Source organism: Lathyrus oleraceus, chromosome 2 (assembly GCF_024323335.1).
Source record: "Lathyrus oleraceus cultivar Zhongwan6 chromosome 2, CAAS_Psat_ZW6_1.0, whole genome shotgun sequence".
NCBI lineage: Eukaryota > Viridiplantae > Streptophyta > Magnoliopsida > Fabales > Fabaceae > Lathyrus > Lathyrus oleraceus.
In genome coordinates this window covers 370,832,484-370,853,276 of record NC_066580.1, presented here as the reverse complement: position 1 = coordinate 370,853,276, position 20,793 = coordinate 370,832,484, and the positions used below count along the sequence as shown (strand labels likewise).

The 20,793-nt window shown below is 32.1% G+C and overlaps 1 protein-coding gene across 1 annotated transcript; it reads left to right on the top strand.

Moving 5' to 3' along the window:
- Nucleotides 1-1,977: 1,977 nt before the first annotated feature.
- LOC127119555 (protein IQ-DOMAIN 29) lies at nucleotides 1,978-6,088 on the top strand. Its single transcript, XM_051049805.1, has 7 exons — nucleotides 1,978-2,194; nucleotides 2,335-2,486; nucleotides 2,612-2,908; nucleotides 3,165-3,353; nucleotides 3,557-3,637; nucleotides 4,307-5,480; nucleotides 5,688-6,088. The coding sequence occupies exons 2-7, from the start codon at nucleotides 2,388-2,390 to the stop codon at nucleotides 5,717-5,719; spliced, it is 1,872 nt and encodes a 623-aa protein (XP_050905762.1). The 5' UTR covers nucleotides 1,978-2,194; nucleotides 2,335-2,387; the 3' UTR covers nucleotides 5,720-6,088.
- The last annotated feature ends 14,705 nt before the right edge of the window (nucleotides 6,089-20,793 follow it).

Below are 20,793 nucleotides of genomic sequence, written 5' to 3'. Positions count from 1 at the left end.
AAGACTCATTTGATCACTTTAATACCTATGTCACACAAGGCCAAATGTAACTTATTGTGTAGGTATGGTCAGTAGATTCATGCAGAAGCCGAATGTATCACATCCTGCAACAACCAAGAGGATACTAAGGTATCTCAAATGAACCATCGACTATGGTACTTTGTTTCATCCAGTCGACGAAGGAAAAGAATGCAAACTTATGGGCTACGCTGACTCTAGTTAACATTGTGATGTCGAAGATAGAAAATCGACAACATGATATGTGTTCATGTTAGGTGGTGCGCCAGCCGCACGAAGTTCCAGAAAGGAACCAGTGGTAGCTTTATCATCATATGAGGTAGAATACATAACATCTTCTCTATGTGCATGCCAAGCAACATGGATGGTGAATCTAGTAGAAGAAATTACAAAGAAGAATTATGGAGCAATGACCATGAAGATCGACATCATGTCTGCTATCAACATGACAAAGAATCCAATAGCACACAGAAGAAGCAAACACATTGAAATGAGGCTCTATTACTTGAGGAAGCATGTAGCAAATGGAAAGTTGAGCCTGGAGCATTGTAGATCAGAGAATCAGATTATAAATATAATGACAAAGGCTCTGCAAGTCAAATTGTTCAAGAGATTAAGAACAATGGTGAATGTAGATATATTATACACAATGAATTAAGCGGTGTGTTAAATATGACATTCTTTGTGTCGAAGTCAAAATAATATCTTTTGTATTTGACGGGTGTCAAAAAGTGTTTATGTCGAACAAAGTTTGTATTTGCTATATTTGACAGAAAGCCACATATAGCGGATCGAAGCATGTTGTCGAAGCATGCAACTGTTGAAGGAGTCGACAAATGTCGAAATAATTAACTTAGCTTATTTTTAGTTGAGTTAGTTATTTTGTGATTACTCATAGTGCAAGTAATCTCATATATGAATAAAGAGGATCTTTATTTCATTTGTAACTAAGTGAAAGATACGACTTTGTAATAGCCTTGTGCAGTTTATGATATCATAGTTATGATCAACACACATTATCAAACACTTAGAGTACAATTTGCACAACAACATTGCATTCTTCTTCTTCATCCTCATGAATTTCTCTTCTCTCTCAACTTCAATTGTCTTGTTTTCTTCTTTTAAATTTTCAGTGTAATGTAGAATCATCTTGCAACCAAGGAGTAACTGTTTCACCTGAGTAAATGGCGAAAAACAAGAGACATGATCAATCAGAAAAGTTGATCCTTGCTCATCAAAATTGATTCAGTTAACTTTAAGATTGAGTTTTCTCAACTATACTTTCACCGCCTCTCTAATCACCTACCCATACCCAAACACACCCATTCAATAACTATAGACACATCTATTTCCAACTAAGCCATATTTAAAAACTAACAACTTATACCACAAACCATCCTAATCCATTGTAACCTCCACCCCAATTTTCATGCTAAAGCTAAGTTAAAATCTACTCATCTTTGAATCCCTATCTCTCATGCTTCTTTATCTATGCACACTTTATCCTAGCTAATCCAATAAACCAAAAAAAAAACTATCACCACATCCTAAAAAATCATTAGAAACAATTGTCCTTGCAGGAGTCTTGAAGAATGAAAGAAGAATGATTATCCTTGTAAAATAATATTATATCTAATTTTTAATTATATGTCTTTTTCATATTTTTTAAATAGTTATAAATTATTTCACAATATAATAAATCATTAATGCTATTATATCTTTTATATCCTTAGTATTTATTATCCTCCATCATTTTAATTTTTCAATTTATTCTTCTCATATTATTAATGAAGTACTTATTTTGTAGAATATTTTTTTTTTTATATATAATTAACTATATTTCTTAATATATGTAAAAATGAAGTACTTATCTTGTCATTTATGTATTATTATTAGGATTATATTAAATTATTATTGTTATTGTGAAGAAAAATAGAGGATCTATTTTGTTGTTGTGGAAACCTCGTAGGAGGGAATCTATGACGCTGTTTTTCAGTTTTCAACTTCAGCCTTATTTATTCTTTCTCTTTCTTCCACATGCCCTGTCACTCTTTTCCCCCTCAAACCAAAATCGGAAACTTTCTTTCTTTCTTCTAACTATTATTATAATCACTTCTCAAATCTATCTTTTTTCATTTCTTCACCATTGGATTCGATTCTAGGCTCAGTTTTTCAGGTACTAGATTTCACTCACTTCTTCTATTGTTTGTTTGAATCTTAACTGTTACTATTCCCATCTAGGGTTTCACTTTTCATACTTGTTTTTTGACTTTTTGATTTTGGTATTGGCTTTGGTTTTTTTCAATTTCTTCACAGTATTTTTTTGATGCCGGACTTCTGTGTTTTGCAAAGAAACAATCGCTGAAGTGATGGGGAAAGGAAGAAGTCCTGGGAAATGGATTAAGAACTTGTTCTCAGGGAAGAAATCATCGTCCAAGTCTAGTTCATCGAAGAATAATGATATTTTTGTAAGTATTTCGGCCATTGTTAAGCATTTTTGTTTATGCTTCTGATATGAAGAAACTGTCATAGTTGCTGTCTATAGGTTTCGTGTATGAATTTTGAATTACTTTGTTTGGATTTGTGAATGTAGAAATCTTTGAGTAACAAGGATACTTTGGGGATTTCTGAGTTAACTGTGTCTAATCCAATTCCAACTGTGGATTCTTTGCTAATATCACCGCCGATATCTGGAGCTAATGTTGCCAAAGGATTGTTTTCGGAAAAGGAAGTAGTTACTAGGTCATCTCATGAGAGGGATATTGTATCAAATGGAGGGGAAGAGGCTCAGGGATCGCCTGTTGCTAATTTTGCAGCTCAAGTTGATCTTGAGACACTCACGCTTACAGATGCAGCTATTAAACTTCAGGCTGCTTGTAGAGGCTATCGGGTAATAATCCTTTGTAGTTAGGATATTTATGTTATGCTAGCTAATTTGTTTCAGTTATAACTATTTGAAAATTTTCACGAACATTGCAAATATCAATTTGGAAAGTTTCTCTATAATTGTTATCTACTACTGTACATGAGATATTTGGTCAAGATTTCTGTACATGTACTTGTTGATTCTCAATTTGGAAAGTTTCTCTATGTATGATTTATGGTTGATAATAAATACTTAAAGTGATTCTTTAACTTTATTGAAGGCTCGCTGGGAATTTCAAACACAAAAAGCTATCACACAGCTGCAAGCTCTTATTCGTGGTCACTTGGTTAGAAGACAAGCTGTTTCTGCATTATATTGTGTGAAGAGAATCGTTAAAGTCCAAGCGTTGGCTCGTGGTTACAATGTTAGGCGTTCTGATATTGGGCTTGAAGTCCTGAAAATTCGTAAGGTAAAAGTTCTTTGGGTAATTCCATCAAATGTTGAATAGTGTTTTCATTTAATCAGTATCGAACGGTGTTTTCTGTCATGCAAATGGCATGAACTGGTGATTTATAGAACATATGGTGAAACATAGATGAAAATTCAGTGTCATCAAATGCATCCTACCCTTGTCGTGCTTCACTAACTACTTCTTCAACATACTTTTGTCAGGATACTCAATGTTCAAAATCTATTGGCTCAGTTACATCCACAGAGGCAGAGAAGTTGCCCGATAATGTCTTTGTTCATAAGGTAGAAACTTCTAATTATTGTCAAATTGCCTATATGAATGATAAATAATAGATTGTTTTAGGTTGCAATATCTGAAACATATCTAATATAAGTTAGTTAAAACTCATGAAATTGTTATCGATTGATAATTTTGTTCTCCATTGAAGGTTTCCTCAACTTATTATGTGTGTATTTGGTGCTCTTCATTTATTTTTAAGTTAATTCTAGTGGTGCTAGTTGCATCGAAGAAGGATATAATTGTCTCGATTTGACTTTTGGGCTCCTGGATTTGTCTTTTGTTTTATGTCATGACTTTGAAATTTTGAACTTGTTTTGCTTATATTTTGTCATCCGAAATACCACTTTACACCAATTTTATATTCAATGCATTTTTCAACTGAAGTTTTTCCTTCGAGTAAAAGCTCTAGTATAAAATTGTCCCGACTCGATTTTTGGGTTCGTAAATTTTTCTTTTGTTATATGTCATGACTTAGAAGCTTTGAACTTGTTTTGCTTCTATTTTGACATTCACTGTTTTCCTTTACAAATGTTTTATGCAATGCATTCTTCAACCAAAGTTTCTTCATGTATTTTCCAATAGTTTAAGTTATCAGTTAAATGTTGAAACTAAACTGCGTCAGTGTAATTTTGAATATGATAAACGCTCATAATGTATGATATCTATTCCAGCTGCTGGCTTCATCGTCCCATGCTTTTCCTCTATCTATCAGAAGCGATTTTGGAGAACCTTACTTGGCTGAAAACTGGCTTGACCGATGGACTAGGTCACACTTTTGGGCACCTCTTCCTAAATTAAAGAAGAAACATGATTTGGCATCTGTTGAAAAAAATATCAGTTCTCAAACAGTTGAAAAGGGACAAGTTAAAAGGAATACTCGGAAATCTCCTACTGTGAAAGCCAATGATGGCTCAACTTCAGGTTCTAACAAACAGAAACAAGGTCTAAAAAAGGATTCAAATCACTCATTGGTTTCAGCTCAGGAACACGAACACCCAAGGAAAGAAATTGAGAAAGGCAGTATAAAAAAAACTCGCATGCAGAATGTTTCAGACAGATCTGAGATTGTTAGCGAGAAAAGAAAACACAGCATTAGGACAATTTCAGATCACACTGTTACTGATGTCTCAGATCACACTGAGAAAATGAAAGTGATAACAGTGCCTAAGTCTGAAGAGTCTTATCCTGAGAAAGCAGTAGAAGAGAACAATGGTAAGCCGACGAAGAGCTTAAATGGAGGTGTCAAAGAAGAGAAAGGTCTTGGACAGAAAGCAGTAGAAGAGAATAATGATAAGCCAAAAAAGAGCTTAAATAGCAGTGCCATAGAACAGAAAGGTCTTGGACAGAAAGCACTAGAAGATAATAATGAAAAGCCAAAAAAGAGCTTAAATGGTGGGGCGAAAGAACAGAAAGCACTAGAAGAGAAAGGTCATAATGATCCTACTGCTGTTTTACAGACTAGTGTGAAGAATGTAGGAGATGTTAAAATAGGAGTTAGTGAAGACCTAAATGGCGGTGACAAAATTATCAGCAACAATTGCCAAAGAAGAGCGTCACTACCTGCTAATTTTAACGATCAAGAAAATGAGTTACATAACACTCCAAGACTGCCGAGTTATATGGCTCCTACTGAATCAGCAAAAGCTAGGCTAAGGGGACAAGGCTCCCCTAGATTCGCTACCGATTTTCTAGACAAAAACAGTTTGACCAGGAGGCATTCACTTTCATCCTCGTTTAACAGCAAGTCAGGTTCATTTTCCCCACGAGCAGAAAAGCTGGTAAGTTTGAGCAGCAGAGGAGTTGCGAGGACTGATAAATCTCTGTCATCTTCAAGGGATGGGACTGGTAAGCATTTAGAACTTTCACTATCTCTCTGTACCTTTTCAAAGTTTTCATTCACCGATTGATTAGATTGATTAAATTCTCTGGGATATCTTCTACGACAAGGACAATTTTGCACATCAAATAAGATATTAGTTTACTCTTATAGTTATTTGGGCTTGACTGTTTCTATTAATCACTGTGTTCTGTGTATATATTATTCAATTTCAGATAAGTTGACACAACCTCAGTGGAGAAGGTGATTTTATGCAATCTTTCAGAACTGAGATACTTCAAGGAGGTACAAAGTAATAGAGCAAAAGATATGATGAGTTACATTACAACCTTTTTCTTTAATCATCATTTTCATTATTATTTGTGTTTTGGTCATAGTCTGATATCTACCGAAGAACACACGTTATCAGTCTGATATTAACTTTCTTTTAGTAGGGAATACTTTTCTGGGTATATATGTCTACGAAATTAAGCTTAGGTATGAGTTTTCTCTTGTTTCTGAATCATTGTTATGTATTGTTCAAACCATTGTTTCAAAGAGTGTCATATTTTGAGAATGCTTTCCAGATCGAGTTGTCATTCGTAGATGCTTCTTTAATGCTATGCATATTGGTGAAGTTGTTGGCTAGCTACATTATGATGATATGGTCTCAAAGAGTGTTATATTTTGAGAATGTTTACATGAAGGAATTTAATGTGACTTGCTTCACATTCCTCATTTGTGATCATTATGATGATTCTGATATGGTGCATGATTTGATTGCAAGTTTAGTAAAATTAATGGTTGAATTAATTTTCAAATATTTAATGACAATTAATTAAATGAAAAGAAAATGCATATATACTTGCAATTGGATTTCGAGGCTGTTCACCTTAATACTTTTTGGAAATTAATTAAACAAAGGATTACTAATATTTTTAGCTGAAAAGAAAATTAATTAAACAAAATTTCAGTTTACGAGGTTGTTCACCTTATTAGTATTTTCTTGGAAATTGGTTTAGAAAGGATTATTGATGCTATCCTCATTCAAGAGAAAATTGGGAATATATGAACTTTGCCAACAAATTCAAATTTAGGAGGACAAAGTGTATTATTGAAATACTCATTCTGTAATAAATTATAAGTAAACATTGTAAAGTAAAAGTTTACATTTTCTTTTCTTATAGATTCAAAATACCCTTTATTTTATTTTTATTCTTGCAATAGTTTGTATAGAATTAATGACACTTTATTAAACACAACACAATCATTACTTTAAACAAAACACAATCAATAAATATGTGATGCATCTGTATAATATTTAAATATTGGCTAGCAAAGTGTCTATTGCTATTAGACAAATATTGAAATAACATAAATTGTATTTGTATTTGCTGTTGGACTTTATTTAAAATGTGAAAGCGTTTTCAGGTATTAAATGATACATTTTTTAAAAAATAAATGTGTTAATTAAATAGATGTTTTATTTATAATTTGGAAATTATATTTATTGGATAACTTGGGAATCCAATCCAATCCATTGATGAACGAGTTGGTTTATGATAAAGAAAAAATATATTTAAATTAAGATAGTCTATATCTCAAAGTGATTTAATTGATGATGTTTATACTCTAATTTCTTGACATATTAATTATACGTTGCAATTTTAAAAATCTATTTAAGAGGAAGATTGATAATAAATGTACTAATTTGATTTCAAGTAATGTATATGTGGAAGTATTTCGGAATTTATGACATGAATAATGATAAATATTATATTTTAATGTTATTTTTTTAATTATAAATATAAATTTCTATATATTAACACCAATTTTATGATAAAACATATAGTTTTAGAATTTAATAAGCTATTTCTTTCATACAACAAAATGTAACATATCCGTGCATTGCATTGCATGAGTGAAAAGTCTAGTTGATAACTAACTTCATAATTTTTTTATTTTATTAACTAAATAAATGCTAATATATATATATATATATATATATATATATATATATATATATATATATATATATATATATATATATATATATATATATATATATATGTATGTACAACGGGTGGATGGGTGTGTGTTAGACCTGACGTAAAAAAAGAATGAGCCAAATAAAAAATGATCATTGTAATCAGATTAGTGCAAATAGATTAAACCACAACCATAAAAAATGTGAGCCGCTAATCCGTAGAAGGTCAAATAAATCTATAGTTTGAGAAATCCAATTTATCTTTCAAGAACTCCTATCTAATGAAAATAGGTATCGTATTTTACCACTAAAAATTCAAAATCTCATGACCTTGAGTAGCTACTACATTTGCATACATGTTTCCTTCTCTATAAATGTGTGTAAACCCTATTTAAAGGAAGCTTTTTGCAATTAGACCACCTACTCGGAGATCCTAAAGAACTAGGTTATCATGACACAATGGAGAGAAATCTAAAAATCACTTTCTATTTAGACATTAGACCATCATCTAAGATTCGCCTTATTTCACTCTCAAAATATTCACTTCTCCCAAGTTCGCACATCAGGCTCTCCAAAAACCCCTGTGGTGACCCCTTGCAATTTCCCCCGCTGCAGCTAAAGTAACTCTAACTGAACCATCTATATTGATCTTAGCCCACAAAGTATGTGGTTTTCTCTAGAAAACTGTAATTATTTTGGGGCGTTTTGGTATCTTTTTTCAATTTGGAGATTGTCAAGAATGTCATGCTCTAATTGAAGATTAACAATCCAATAATTTGAAATTGAGGAGTTGGTCTTAAGTAGAAGCCAAATTCTTCGTACCACTAGCTTCACAAACTATTTAAATTCATTTAATCTCCTATCATTTATTGTAAGCCATATTTGATTGACAATGTGAATCAGGGCTGTGATAATGGTATCTTTAAGCTTGGGACGCCATCCTAGCATGGCCATCCGAATAAAGTCCTCAGGTAATTTAGGTAAAGTTATGATCCCGACTCTTCCAATTATCTCCTTTAAGATCTCCAAAGAAAATTGACAATAAAAAGATATGAGTTGTTCTCTGTAACAATCCAATTTTAGTATTTATTTCTTATATTATTAGTATACTATTTTATTTTATTTATTTGGGGTGTTAATTAATTAATTGGTTGTTAGGTAGTATAATAACTGATTGGATTAATTGACTTGGTGTGTATATTGTGTTGGTTTAATTTATTTGAACTAATTAGAGATATTATGATACTATGTCTTATTGGGCCTAATAATTAAATTAGAGGTATCATTCCTTAAGCCCAAATATAACACTAGGATATAAGAGGTGAGGAGAGTGAGAAGTAGCACTCATTTGGTCATTTTCAAGGCAACAGAGAAAGAAAGAGGAAAAAGTGAGGAGAAGAGGGGAAGAACAAGGGAGAAGTTAGGGTTTTCAGAAAATTGAAGAGGTAAAGGGGAGAATCCTTATTATTATGGGTTAGTATAATTGGGTCAATGGGTAGAAATATGTTTAGGTTGAAATCCCTAATTTTTATGGTTTTGGAACTGTTAGGTTTTTGATTAATTGTGTTTGGAATGGATATATGGGTGAAATTGAGGGATAGTTTGAGAAGCCACTTGGTTTATTAGATTTCATTACAGTAATGGTAACGTTAAGAAAAATTCTGTTTTCGTGTTAACGGGTTAACCAAAATGTGTTAACGGGTTACATGCTGAAAATCTGTCTAGGAATTGAATTCTGTTTTCGTGTTAACGGGTTAACCAAAATGTGTTAACGGGTTACATGCTGAAAATCTGCCTAGGAATTGAATTCTGTTTTCCTGTTAATGGGTTAACCAAAATGTGTTAACCGATTACATGCTGAAAAATCTGCCCAGAAATTGAGTTTTGTTTCGGGTTAACAGGTTACCTCAAAAGTGTTAACCGGTTACCACTGTTGAAAAATGAAAAATTGAGAATTTTAAAAGCTGTAATCATTTTGAAATGAAATCTAAGTGTGCGTATTTGATAATTAGCCTATATTGGTGAATAGTATATTTGTTATGAATGTGTATACGTACCACTGATGGATAATTCATAGAGTTGAATTATGGTTATATGTGGAATGTTAAGATGGTAGAGATGATCTTAATTGCATATATGGTTGGTATTTGTACATTCATTCATGGCATGGTCGGCTTTATGGTGGAAGCGGTGAAACTGTGGGTTCACATGGTAGCAGCCGTTGATCCTTAAATGGAAATAGGCGTAACAGACATTGATCCTTAAATGGAAATAGGCGTAGCAGACGTTGATCCTTAATTGGAAATAGGCGTAGTGGCTTTGATCTTGTCCGGATCGGAAGCGTGGCTTGGATTCTAGATATTGAATCGGAAAGCGGTGAAACGTTGGGTTCACATTGCGGTACCACATGCATAGAGTCACATGTCTTGCATTGAGTCACATTAGAGTTATGTGATAATTGAATGTATGTATTGATGTGATTGTTATGTGTGTATGAGATATGGTAATTGAATTTGGTGATGTTTGGATACATAACTTGGAAAAATATGTGATTATGTGATAATTGTAGTTATGTGTATATTTAGGGATATAGTATTGGATTTTAATATTATACTCCTTGAGTTTTGATGGATGTTTGAAACATGTGAAATAAATGTTGGTTAGTATCATTTACATGGTTATACAACGTGTGATGAATTCCGTTAATTGTTGATTTAATCATTGTGCTTTATTATACTTCTTCATAATGATTTGAATTCTCACCCTTTTGTTTGAATGTCGCCTTTACATGGGCATCGTGCAGATACTCAAGAGTAGTATTGCTGAAGTAAGTGGACGGTAGCTCACTCGAGATTTAGCCGGAGATTTTTCGTGTTTTGGTTTAAAGACTAGGTAGTGAGTCAATGCTCTGGTCGTGTAACACTGGGTAGATTAGTAGTATTGAACTCATGTCTTATTGGATATGTATTATGTTATTATTTGTGAACACGTTTAATTGCAATTTGCTGTTTGAGAGGCCATAATGCCAAATAGTCTGGACATGATTTTACTTTATCTTGAGTTATTGAGAGATGATCATGGTATGGGACATGAATCATTTTATGAAATACATGAGTGTTCATTATTTTCCGTTGCGAACGCATATTCTTGAATATTCATGATATTTGAAATGTGTTATTTTAAATGACCAGGTGTATTGTATATTGATGATGAATGATGTTGGTTTTTGAAAGCTTTTAGTTTTTTGAAAACGTCGATGTGACGCCCTTTTGTTTACATGCGTGCTTATTCACTCTGATTATATGTTAAGTATTTTGGGGTATAAAAAGGGGTGTTACATTCTCTCCCTTCGAGCATTGCATAAACTATACATCGAAGCCAAGATGCAACCCCTTTTGTGGAGATTATCATCAGAAAAAATCTTATTGTGAATCAATCACCACATTACGAAGGAATCTAAAAGAGGACTGAAATTATTCCATATAAGTTTAGCCCAATCTAAGGTCATATGATTGTAAGTATTAAGTGAAATCTAAGAGAGGGAGGGGGTGGGGTGGATTAGTTTTCCCAGTATTTTTGACTTTTTAAGCGATATTTTTTATGTTCTTATTTTTTCGGAAATAAGCGTATGACATTTGAATGAAAGTGCAAAATTTAAATGCAGAAAAATAAAGAACACAATGATGTATACTAGTTCCCTTTATCAACCAAGGGTACATATAACCCCTCACACTCTATGAGAAATTTTCTCTATTGTTAAATCTTTGTACAAGCCTCACACTAAGACTCCTCCTACAATCTTCTAACAATAACAAAGAAGCAAACCACTTTCTTGATTTCACAAACACCAAACATATGGTGAACTTTGATACATACCGAAATAAAATGACCTTTTACAACAATCACCAAAACACTTTGATGATCACAAAAATTGGAAACACACCACTTTCTATTTACAAAACAAGTCATCACACACTTGGGGATTAAATACAACTTTTGAACAAATATGAATATATTATACGAGTTGTTGGACTTAAATCAATTTATGCACAGAGATTGATCTCCTCTTCCGATGAACAATTCAAATATAATACATCTAGATTTCTCAAAAAAATTTCTTATTGAAAAGTTATTCATACAAAGTTTCATAAAATCAAAATTGAATTGATGTAAAAATTTGAGTGAAAGAAGTAAATTGAAATCTGAACTTTCTTTCTTTAAATACAATGTAAGATGATTCTTGAATGAGTAACAATGATTGGAAAATATTCATCATTCATGTAGAAATTATATGGAAAAGGTATGATGAATTATTACATTGAAGATGTATTATAAAAGTTTTAGAATTTCCAAAAACTTTTAGGTGCAACCGGTTGTATAAAAACTGCAACCTGTTGCACTTTTAAAAAATGCTTCCAAAACAAGAATGTTAAAGACTATGTAACGGGTTGCACCTCTTATGTAACCGGTTGCATCAAGTATAAAATTTTGGACAAAACAAAAATGCAACCGGTTGCACTTTTATGCAACCTGTTGCACTGATGTGAATTTTTGAAATTTACATTTTAAAATGCATGCAATATGAATGATTGGGAAATATTTAGAGAAGATGAGATGAATTTTCTTAAGCATCTAAAGGTTATATAAACTTATGAATTTCCATTCAAGTACCTTGACCAATCATCCAATATTTTAAAATCCAAAGCTTATGCAATCTTGATTCTAATCTTTTTCTTTTTTGATATTTCTTCTAAGATAAGCTTTTTTCTTCATTAAAACCAAAATAATAAGGATGAAAACATCTTCTTCATAATGATTATCCTCCTAGTAGGCGTGCCCTTCTTTTTCCGTTAAAACCCTATTTAAATGCAGAAAAATAAAGAACACAATGATGTATACTAGTTCCCTTTATCAACCAAGGGTACATATAACCCCTCACACTCTATGAGAAATTTTCTCTATTGTTAAATCTTTGTACAAACCTCACACTAAGACTCCTCCTACAATCTTCTAACAATAACAAAGAAGCAAACCACTTTCTTGATTTCACAAACACCAAACATATGGTGAACTTTGATACATACCGAAATAAAATGACCTTTTACAACAATCACCAAAACACTTTGATGATCACAAAAATTGGAACACACCACTTTCTATTTACAAAACAAGTCATCACACACTTGGGGATTAAATACAACTTTTGAACAAATATGAATATATTATAAGAGTTGTTGGACTTGAATCAATTTATGCACAGAGATTGATCTCCCCTTCCGATGAACAATTCAAATATAATACATCTAGATTTCTCAAAAAAAATTCTTATTGAAAAGTTATTCATACAAAGTTTCATAAAATCAAAATTGAATTGATGTAAAAATTTGAGTGAAAGAAGTAAATTGAAATCTGAACTTTCTTTCTTTAAATACAATGTAAGATGATTCTTGAATGAGTAACAATGATTGGAAAATATTCATCATTCATGTAGAAATTATATGGAAAAGGTATGATGAATCATTACATTGAAGATGTATTATAAAAGTTTTAGAATTTCCAAAAACTTTTAGGTGCAACCGGTTGTATAAAAACTGCATCCTGTTGCACTTTTAAAAAATGCTTCCAAAATAAGAATGTTAAAGACTATGTAATGGGTTGCACCTCTTATGTAACCGGTTGCATCAAGTATAAAATTTTGGACAAAACAAAAATGCAACCGGTTGCACTTTTATGCAACCTGTTGCACTGATGTGAATTTTTGAAATTTACATTTTAAAATGCATGCAATATGAATGATTGGGAAATATTTAGAGAAGATGAGATGAATTTTCTTGAGCATCTAAAGATTATATAAACTTATGAATTTCCATTCAAGTACCTTGACCAATCATCCAATATTTTAAAATCCAAAGCTTATGCAATCTTGATTCTAATCTTTTTCTTTTTTGATATTTCTTCTAAGATAAGCTTTTTTCTTCATTAAAACCAAAATAGTAAGGATGAAAACATCTTCTTCATAATGATTATCCTCCTAGTAGGCGTGCCCTTCTTTTTCCGTTAAAACCCTATTGCTTGTGTGCGTTTAAACTAACTAATCTAGAAGCTGCTCCCAAGGAAGCTCAATCTGTTTTTTTTTTGAATTCTAAGTCCAAGTAGTTCTCTAGTAGAAAACTCGGGATGATCTATCTTCCTCCCTCAATAAGGTCTTTAACCTTTGTATTCAACCTTTTCTTGTCATGTAATGGGATGTCAAGGAGATTGACGAGAGGGTTCTCCAACTAATTATCATTCTAGTAGTTAATGCTCTCACCCGTTCTTACTGCTCATATGGTCTCTTCCATTACAAGATTATAGTGACACTGGAATCCTGGTCAGACCGAGGATTTTATGTGATAACTTCTAGGAGACTTATGTAAGTATATATGGATTTGCAAATGATTGACCAATCCTCAGAAGAAGTCATGAACTCCCAAGTAATTTTAAGTGTCAAGGTGTCATTAAGCTGCTTTGTCGAACGAATAACCAAACATCCTTTGCACACATGTCTCCAAGTAGTTTTCTTGATGAGGATGTCACCACTCCAAATAAAATTATGGAACCAAGTATGTAATTCAGATAACACCTTATTTGGCCACCTGTAGATACATAAAGAGTAAACTAACATGCCTTGGGTGACTGAATTCATGAGTTGAACTCTCCCCATGATGGATAACAACAATCCTTCTAAGAAGTGAGCTTAGTTCTAATTTTGTGGGATACTATTTGTGAAACCTATGTTTAATTGAAGATGGAAGTGGAAGATTTACATGAATCCGTAAGTAAATTTACTAGGAAGAAAGAAATCTACATTTCATTCTATCATATGAAAGGCTTTCTATAAATAAAAATGGATTAGTTTTTAAATCAAATAGATCGCTTAGTACAAGCTTTAATAATATGAAGAAATTGAACCGTCCTATCTATAATTACTCTTTCTATAATAATCTTGTCCAATTAGAGAAATTTTGCTACGATAAACTAAGAAGGCCTAAAACGAATAACTATAGACCTTTTAGAGATACTAATGAACCAAGCCCAAAAATTATTTGGGTACAAAAGGTGAAAACCTGATCTGTTTCATAGGAATACTTTACATTTTTGATGAAGCCTTAGTGCAAATTAAATAAACCTTTGCAAAGCAAGTGGATACCTTGAGTATACAAGAAAATGGCTTTCTTGATGGTGTTTGATGACCCTGATGCTTGTGATCAAAGTATAATCGTTGATGGTGTGTTTCAATGGGCGTGATCAATGTGTTATCTTTGAAGGTGTTTCTCAACAGTTGTGATGATCTTGATGATTATGTAACCTCAGTGATAAGTTTGTAATAGACTTATCACTCTTCTAGTTTGAAGTAACTATCGTATCAAATGATTCAGAGAGAAGGATTAATGACTATAGTTTGTCGTTCCTTAAAAAAAGGGAGTTGTTTTCTCAAGTTTACATTTAGGTTTAATTTAGTATATTTTATAGAGGTTACAAAATCGGGAAACTATAATTAACACTCTAAATAGGTTGTTTATTAATTTAGGCTTAAATAGTCTTCTGGTCCTTGTAAGTTAGCGAGTTTTTGATTTTGGTCTATGTATCTTTTTTTTTGGTCTGAGCTCCTATATTTCAGTTTTGTGTTGGCGTTAGTCCATGGGTTTAGAATTCAGTTAAAAAAATTTGACTTGGCTAACAACGCACACGTGAAAATGATTTGGCTAACAACGCACACGTGAAAATGAAAAATTTAACAAAATATTTTTTTTGCTACTTATGGGATTTGAACCCACACCCTTTGGTTAAAATGCCTGCACCTTTACCACTCGCCCATGAGCTCAATTGGTTTAACTCTTGCGCCGAAATTGTAGTGTATGAAAATTGATGTTCATTTATTGTTCTTGAGAGAGATCATGCACCTGTAGCCCTTGTTTACACTAATTAATGTTAATGAAATAGGAACATGATAATGATAATCACAAACATAAAATGCATGAGTACACTTGCATAAGTGTATATACATGCATGGGTGTATTTGTTTTAGAAAATGCTTCACTACAATGCATACATAAAAATCACATTAGTACTTTGAGAAACTAAGAATCCAAACCTTACTTCAAAAACAAACATGGAGATGAAACTTTAATGGAAGATGATGGTGAAGATTGTGAGAGAAAAAGTAAATAATAAAGTTATATAATCAGACTACCAAAAATGATTAGGGTTTGAAATGGTGGAGCACTAAATAAACATACAAGAATACCTCATAAATAAATACATTTGTTCTCATCAATCTGAAAAAACTCGGGGTTTGTATGAAGGTCTGACATGAAGATATGAATTCAAACCCAAAATTAGGGACTAAAGCAAAAAAGATTACAAAGACTAAAACAAAAAATGCGGCAATTTATACGGATGAAAACAATATTTAATCCAAAATTATGGACTTGCGTTCATATCTTCATCCCTAACAATCATACAAACCCTGAATTTTTTCAAGCCTAAAATTATTTCTTGTTTTTCCTTTTCATAAAAATGATTTCTCACACTTCTATCAAGATCAAAGACTATCACTGTACAATAAAAATCCACCATCAATTCTATTAGGTGATAAAGCTTGCAAGCCCATCTTCCATCATTAGAAATAACAACTAAATTAATTGAAACTGAGTAAAGTTATGTATTGAGGATTTGGAACATAGTAAAGTTACCAACTGAATACATAGCCATGGATGAAAATGCTGAGGAAGAAGAAGAATACGAATTAGAGGAAAGGAAGAAGAAGAAGTTTAAATTGCAAAATCAATTCATTTTTGGATTTAGTCCTCCTTCCGATTATGTAATATATACATATGCGTTGCAACTATGAAATAAGAAACACAAGTGGCTTAGTGGAGAGACAACTTTGCTGTAAATATAAGGTCATTTTTTTTTGAAATTTTTGACTTTTACCATTTAACCCCCCAAAAAAATTAAATAATAATAATTAGTCTATGTGGAATTAAAAAAATAAAAAAAAAGGAAAAAAAAATATACAACGTCAAAAACATTAGCCACATTAACTTTTTTGTAACGGAGAATTGACGTGAGAGACTAAAACCAAACAAAATTCAACATATGGGGACTCAGACGAAAAAAAGACCCGTTGAGTTTTTAAAGCATTTTTGAGAAATGGGTGCAATCTAAATGAAAAGAGGGTGCCAAAAGAAATAAGTCAAAATCAAATCTCAAACCAAGGCCCAGAAGTTCAAGAAGGCTAAAACAAGGCATATAATCAATTAGAGTGGGTTTTTGTTTCAAATTTCAAGCGATATTTGATAGTATTTTCTCCTTAAAACAAATCAAACATGAACATTAGCGGAGAACACACTAAATCTCCAAATTAAAGCTAAGCTAATCAATTGTCACTCAAAATATAATTAATTACCACACTTGTTTTGGAAAGATTTGCCTCAAATATTTTTGGGGCTAATTTCTAATGGATTTTGTGGAGTGTTTATCACGCTCAAAGGTTCATAGACATCCCTATAAATAGGTAATCCTATTTCCATTGCATAATCTCATCTCCCATCTCTCTCTCTCTCTCTCTCTTATGTGAGTCTCTACTTGTTGTTAGTATTATCATCTTGCTACAGATCCATTAAAGAATGTGTCTACTAGAAACCCATCTTCAAGAAAGTCTCCCTTAAATGGGTTCTCATTAGGGCTAGAAATGAGTCGAGTCGAGTTGAACTCGCCTCAACTCGGTTGGACTTAATAAGAATTGATTCAGCTCAAAACTCGATCCGAGTTTGACACGAATTATTTTTTAAGCTCAAACTGACTCATTTTAAGTTCAAGAACAACTCTGTTCAACTTGTTAGATTTAATTCATTAGGTTCAACTCACTTGCTTCATATATCATTTTCTTTTTGAGACAAATCATTTCCTATATGAAGGAGGCTTCCCCTCATTCCAAAATACACAAGAATTTAGATTTCTACTATCCTATTTTTATTTTCTACTCTCTTCCTCCCCCCCTTTATTTTCTTTCACTATAAGTTGCTTTAGTGCCTTGGAAATGAAAAATATCGTGAGGAAGCATCTATACTGGTGTCATATAATGTTGTTTTTCAAGAGTGCGATTCTCTTGGAGATTTTTGTGTTTGGTTCTAGAGATAAACTTGGAAAAATATCTGTTTGGTTCTTGAGGTTAGCCTGTTAAAACATCTATTTTTTCTAAGAATAACAGTTAAAATATCTCTCTTGATTCAAAAGCTTGGCTTATGTTTGGTTCGAGGGATCAAATTGTGTAAAATTTCTCAGTCAATTTTAAGAATGTTCTTGTTCATAACTTGTCAAAAGCTCAAAGATATAATTTTAGTAGAACTCTCAATAATTTTTTTTGAGGAGAGGAACAAATCAAGAGATCGGTCGAACCTCTATAAATCCTGGTGCAATCTCTCTAATCTTTTTCTCTTTACTTTAAGTTATTTGCTTTCCTTTACATTTCTATCTTTCCATTTTTTGATGCTTTTGTCTATGTTGTTTAACTATACTGACATAAATTATTGTTTTAAAAAATTAATTTTAATTTAATCAAGATTTTTGAATACCACAATTTGTCCTTTCTTGTGTTTGGAGTCACTTGTTCAACAAAAAACCTACTAAAAACCCAAGATTCATGAATATCAGTGGAACCGATCAAACCATCTCACCCTCTCATCTCTAACATGGATCATATCAAATTCAAGTTACATAGAACACCTCACACCTCACCTTAAGGATAGGTTTGCGCCCCCTATAATCTTTTTTTATTTGAAAGGGGAAATTTTAAGTAAACGTTTACAACAAAAGAAGAAATCGTCTGCGCCCCTTAGAACACCAAGGTAACCAAGACCAGAAGGAAAAAAGAGTTCCTTTGACATTACACCAAATTGAAAGATGCCCACTGCAAGTGTAAAGCTGTAACCACAAAAATTATTACCCCAAAACAAGTGAACAAACGAGTCTAAAATCTCAAACTTAATCTAAAAAAATCACAACACACTTAAGAAGTTCGAAGAAATAAACTCCCTAACATTCTTCTTCTTGACTCTCCTACCTAAACCACACACATTAAAAGTCACAATCAACATCAAACACCACTCCTAAAAGCTCTACCAGACAAATGCTTACAAATTCTACCACCACTCTAGATAAAACAAATTGACAGATGATTTGACTCTTTCAATTTTTTTTTAGAACAAAGTTAACTAATATTCCACAATATACTATATTTTTTTGATGCATTCTATTTGAAGTTAAAGAAGATAAATTAAAAAAAGATATTGACTTTGGCTACTTGTCATATCTTCTTCATCATTCATAAGATATCCTACCTTTTTGTCTAGGTACATTACATACAACTACACTACAACTATAAATAAAATAAAATAACTATATAATATAATTGAATGCAACCATATGGAGAAAAACTGATTATGATGAAGTCAGTCACTTATATTTATTATGCACGGCAGGCTTTCGTCATATTAACAATCTAGCAAATATCAAAAATCAGAAATATATGCATCTGGTGTTTTCTAGAGTTTTCTTAAACATTTCATTAAGGACTCAATTTATCTTCAAACCTTGTTGAAGCGTTTGGGGGAACTCCAGGAATCACAGGTGAATGATTATTATCAAAGATGATCGATCTTGCTGATTCAAGTATTTTTGCCAATCGATTATGTTATATTATATGAAGCTGAAATTCAAAGGTCGGTTTTATAGTTTATAATATAAATGATTTGAAGATCTTTAGTTATGTTTCTTGCCATTTTTTCTCTACAATTGTGTACGTTGAAAGTGGCATAAAGAACTTAGGGGTTAAGACAAGGAGATTTGTTGGTACTTGGTATTGTTTTTGTTTTTGACTGTCTTGGGAAGTGAGGTGGAGGAGATAGGGCATCTCGGGGCTTGCAATTTGCGAATGATCCTATCACGGTTTGTGAAGAATCATGGGATAATTTGAAACGTGTTAAAGACAATACTAAGAGGTTTTGAGTTAGAATCAAAAGTTAATCTAGGTGAATTTCTGCTAAGGTAATTTGATGGAGCAATATGCGGACAACTCTTCTTATAAGCAACACCAATTTCATTTTTTAAAATTATATTTCCTAGGTAGTATTTCATTCTAGTTTTTAGGTTTACCTATTGGATCGAGCAAGCATGATAGAAGGTGTGAAACATCAAATCATATTGTATGTTGATGTCATTAATATGACTGATTCACACATTCGATACGCCATAGTCATTAAATTGAAATTAGACTAAATATTCATTATTTACATTATATGTAAAGACAAAATGACACATGTACATCTTATAATTTTACAACAAATTAAAACTAAAACAATGATTAATCAACAAAAATAATAACTAAAATGCAAAGTCTTATAGGCCGTTCAAGAGTTCTCTTCCTTGAGTTGTTACCGGTCGTTAAACACCTATAATTTGAACCACATTTGAAACCAATTAAGATCATCATCAACAACAACATTAAATCTTTAGTAAAAAGAATATAAAACGATAAATGAGTAAATATATATTACTAAGTGATATAACACATTTACTTACTATTTTTCCCATACCCCCTCTTGCTGATCACGACAAATAACATGCACATCATCACCAGAATCATTTTCTTCGGATGAGAGACGTACATGTGTTGTAAAAGAGGGGGTATCGAAATCAAAATCTTGATTTTCATCACTATCAGGAATATATTTTCCTAAAATAAAAATTGACCATCTTGTGTTAGAAGGATCAGTGACATAAAAAAACTTTTTTTAATTAGGATTTCATGATGAATGGTTCGTTCATATAAGTCACCTTTCGAAAATCAACCCATGTGAGTCCTAATTCATCGATTTCTACACCAGTGTTATTGTCAATCCACTTGCAGTTAAATAAACACTTTAAAAGTAACATAATAAATCTCCATAATCTCCTCAATGACCCTAAAATACGCTTTAGATGCCAGTACAAGATTCTAATCTTTCGAACTAGAGAAGTACATGAATTCAGCTTCAACCATAACTCCACTATTTTGCACGGTACTACGACCATCCCTTCATTTTGTGTAGAATAAATATATAGTAATGTCGCATGCACTCAAAGTTATTACATTAAACTTAGGCATATGTGACATCCATTTAGTTATCTCTGACACACTACTCTCTTTAGAAACCCTTTCATTCAACCAAGTTATGCAAGTTTTGTTATTCTTTGTTAACAACATTTTTTCACTCATCGAAGAAATTTTCCCTTGATAAGACTTTTGTGAATGGTCAAGTAAGGTTGAACTT